Consider the following 4,132-nt stretch of genomic DNA (forward strand, 5'->3'; position numbering starts at 1 on the left):
TTGATTAATAAATTAATAAAAAATCAATTTTTTATTTATTAAATATTTAATTTATACAATAAATGAATTAATCAATGTTAAATCTTGTCTCAATTATTGATATTAATTGTTCTGATTAATTCGTTATTTGGAAAAAAAATATATATTTTTATTTTTTTACAAATTTGGTAATTGATATCATCATTTTGGTTATAGGTGCAAAACTTGCTTGATACAATTATTTTGATAATTAAAACTCATTTTCAGTTTTTTCTGTGTACTTAATTTTATGTTTCTAGCCAATAACAACCCACTAGTGCTGCTCTCGCTCTGCTACTCTTGCTCTGCTGCCTTGCTCAGCCTTGGTGTTATTGCAATCCCGCTGTATAAAGAGGTGGCCAATACCTCCAGTCTGACCGGGACTAAAAAATTTATTACAGTCTACTGCTTAGCTTAGTCCTTGCATAGATTGCCAGAGGTCAGGCCAGAGCACCGCATAATCTGGTACTACGGGTGGCCAGTTACCCGCAGGACTATGTCCTTGCCGGTCAGTTGGTTGAGGTTTCTTCGGGATTCACGTAGTAGCTGTGGTTTAAACCCAAATTCGCGGGGAGAGTAAGTTGCGGTTAAGAGACTGATACATGATAATAGTCAATATTTCGGGATAGGTTCGGTGCTGTTGCCAAAAACAACAGATACCCCACAGATGGAGTGACTGTGGGACTAAGCGTAGGAAATGAGTTGGTATTAATTGTCTTACCCCACCCGTCTACCTAATGAATGTGTCGAATGTTTTTGTGAGTAAGAACAATGTACACGGCTTATTGATGATCGTACTTCGGTCTACCGGTTACGTATCTAAGTGCTGTTGCCGAATCAACAGAGGCCATCAAATGGTCAAGAGATTAGATAGCTCGAGTACTCTAGCAAAGTACTTGTGCATGGACCGGTTAGAAGCAATGTACAAAAATTGCCACCTGCGTTCTTCTTTAAAGAACAAAGGGGCGATGGTAGACCGTTCTCAAGTCTACTTAGTCTACGCAGGAGCTCACTTTAAAAATCTCGACAAACCCTCTCACGAAGGTGAAGAGTATAAAAATGTCATAAACGTCCAGAATTAAGCCTATACTCATTATGTAGGGTATCATATGTTCGGCGATGTCCGACTATACTTTTCTACGTGTTCACGATTTTGTAAAGCTTAACTCTAGGAGAGTACGAGTGGTGTGGTAATTATCTCTAGGAGAGTACTTGACTAGTCATTTGTTTAACTTGATCACTTGATATCTCTTTAATTGCCTTCTGACTGTCGATAAATATATTTAGAGATAAGTTCAGCCATATTTATTATAATCCAGTTAACACATTCCGATATTGCTCGGACTTGTGTCTGGAAATGATTTATGTTACTGGGTCTTCAAACCCCAGTCACTTAGTCCCCAGTCCCTCAATATAAAGAAAACTTGCTCTAACTTTAAGCTTAACCAAGAGCACAACATATTCTGTGTCCGCGGATCGGGCACGTCTCATGATTGTGTATAGCCCTCCTATGTGTCCAGTATTCATATATGACATATCCGAACTAACTGACAATTACTGAAAACTTATTTTTCATTACCCTTCAACTTGAGATTCTACTGTTTGCTATTCTTATAATTGATTTTCTGCTTTTACTTATGTACGTCTAAAGGTATTCTCTTCCTTTTTTTTTTTTTGAAAATACATAACAAAAAACCAGTAAACAGCAACTGCATCAAAATGCAAACAAATTTTTCAAATTGAAATTAGTTTTAAACCAACAGCTGAAAGTATTATAACGATGAATTTTCTCATAATATTATTCATTTTGGCAGTGATACAAAATATAAAAAGTGAAATTGCTTCCGAATCGCCAACACCAGCTACAAATGGTGAAGTTATTGTTAAAACTAAAATATCTAAGAAAAAAGAAGAAGAATCACAGCCAGCAGCAGTTAGTGTTGCTAGCACCAATACTACGAAGGCAGCTACTCCTACTCCTTTAAGTGTTAAGATAAAAGTAAGAAATTGTTTTGTTGTGTTGAAGTTGTAATGATTTAATTAATAATTTATTTTTTCTTTTTTTTTCTTTTTGGTGTTTCATAGGTTTATGATGATAGTGGAGTGAAGAAAAATATTAGTGATTTAAGTGAAAGGTAAATGTGTTATTTATTCTGCTTAAAATTTTGACTTCAAGAGATAGATTTTTGAATTAACAGACAGACGGACGAACATATCACACAGAATTTTAAATGGACATGGAACATTTATACTTTGTAGTTTCCTGGTTCAGAAGTTCAATGCATTATAAAAATAAAATATAATTTATAAAATTCAAAACCATTCTGCTTCGGCAAGCTTCAGGCAGATGGACAGACTTACAAATAGCACAGAATTCTAAATGGTCATAGTTTTATATATTTTGTGGGTTCCTGGATCAAAAATTGAGTGCATTTCAAAAGTAAAATTAAATTTATAAAACTCAAAAACATGGAGCTTTGACAGACAGACGGAGAGACAAACTGAGAAACAGACAGACAGTCAGAGAGACAAATTGAGAGACAGACAGACAAACAAATAGACGGACAGTACAATATTTTAAATTGACAAGAATAACGGTTTCTATAAATTTAAGCATTTGAAAAAAATACTATTTTATTTCTAATTCAGTTCTAGTTTTGTTCTAGTTCTGTTTTAGTTCTGTTCTAGTTCTGTTCTAGTTCTGTTCTAGTTCAGTTCTAGTTCTGTTCTAGTTCTGTTCTAGTTCTGTTCTAGTTCTGTTCTAGTTCTGTTCTAGTTCTGTTCTGTTCTAGTTCTGTTCTAGTTCTGTTCTAGTTCTGTTCTAGTTCTGTTCTAGTTCTGTTCTAGTTCTGTTCTAATTCTGTTCTAATTCTGGAGTATACTTGTTACATTTGATAAATATTACTCATACGCCTAAATAACAGTAGACTTTATTATATATTAGTTTCCTGCTTTTTTTCAATTTATGTTTATTTCTAGACAAGTCCAACAAGAACTCTTCCTAAAACAACTATTCAACGATGTAGCCTTCATCAAGAGATCCCTTATAAAGATCGTCAACCAAAATCCCGATTGGACGGTCATACAAAGAAGACAAGATGGTTCTGAAGATTTCTATCGCACCTGGGATGAATACAAAGAAGGTTTTGGTAATCCTCATGGAGAATTCTTTATTGGTCTCGATAATCTTTACGAAATGACAGCGGCAGCACCACAGGAATTGTTAATTATATTGGAAGATTTTGAAAATCAAACACGTTATGCTAAATATGATAGATTTGTATTAGGCAGTGAAGATGATAAATTTACTATAGTCGAATTGGGAGAGTATAGTGGTAATGCTGGTGATTCAATGACTTATCATAAGGGAAGAAAATTCTCAACAAAAGATCAGGATAATGATAATAATCCAACATCAAATTGTGCTAAAGATTATAAAGGAGCCTGGTGGTTTGATAATTGTTATTCAAGGTGAAGCATACTTAGATAAAGAAGTTTTGTGTAAGAGAATGGAAAGTAATTGTAATGATTCCGTTTCCTGTTTCTTTAATTTTTCAGTCATTTGAATGGTCCTTATTTCCGTGGTAAACGGTCTTGCAGAGGTGGCATTAACTGGTATCAATGGCATAATTATATGTATTCTTTAAAATTTGTAGAAATCATGGTAAGACCTATAGCAGAAGAAGAGGAGTAGAGCGAATTGTTGATAAAATTTATAACAAAAAATTTATGTATTTTATTAGATTTTAAGTGAAATTTAATGTTTGAATAAAAAATTTCATGTTGTTGTAATTATCTTATGTTGTATATTAAAAGAAAGTAAAATAATAATACCTTAAGGATTTTCAAGGATTTTTTTTTTGTAAGCAACCGTTTTTAAAATAGCTAAAAATTTATGTTCTTTCACTTACGCTGGCAACAATAAATCTCTTAACAAATTGTAATAAATTTCAAATCCAGTGAATAATTCGCCAAAAATAAAATCTTCTTGTTATACATTTCTAACATTAACAAGAAAATAAAACATTTTGTTAAAATTTATCTAATACACAAAAAAAAAACGTGCAAAATATACAAAAAAGTAGCTAAAAAAAGCACTAACACCTGCAAATCT

At 32.9% G+C, this 4,132-nt stretch overlaps 1 protein-coding gene across 1 annotated transcript; it reads left to right on the forward strand.

Moving 5' to 3' along the window:
• Positions 1–1,772: 1,772 nt before the first annotated feature.
• Positions 1,773–3,810, forward strand: LOC124420312 (ficolin-2-like). The gene is made up of 4 exons (XM_046952686.1): positions 1,773–2,017; positions 2,104–2,153; positions 2,998–3,489; positions 3,577–3,810. Exons 1-4 carry the CDS (start codon positions 1,799–1,801, stop codon positions 3,710–3,712), a joined length of 897 nt encoding a protein of 298 aa, XP_046808642.1. The 5' UTR covers positions 1,773–1,798; the 3' UTR covers positions 3,713–3,810.
• The last annotated feature ends 322 nt before the right edge of the window (positions 3,811–4,132 follow it).

Source organism: Lucilia cuprina, chromosome 5, assembly GCF_022045245.1.
Source record: "Lucilia cuprina isolate Lc7/37 chromosome 5, ASM2204524v1, whole genome shotgun sequence".
Taxonomy (NCBI): Eukaryota; Metazoa; Arthropoda; class Insecta; order Diptera; family Calliphoridae; genus Lucilia; species Lucilia cuprina.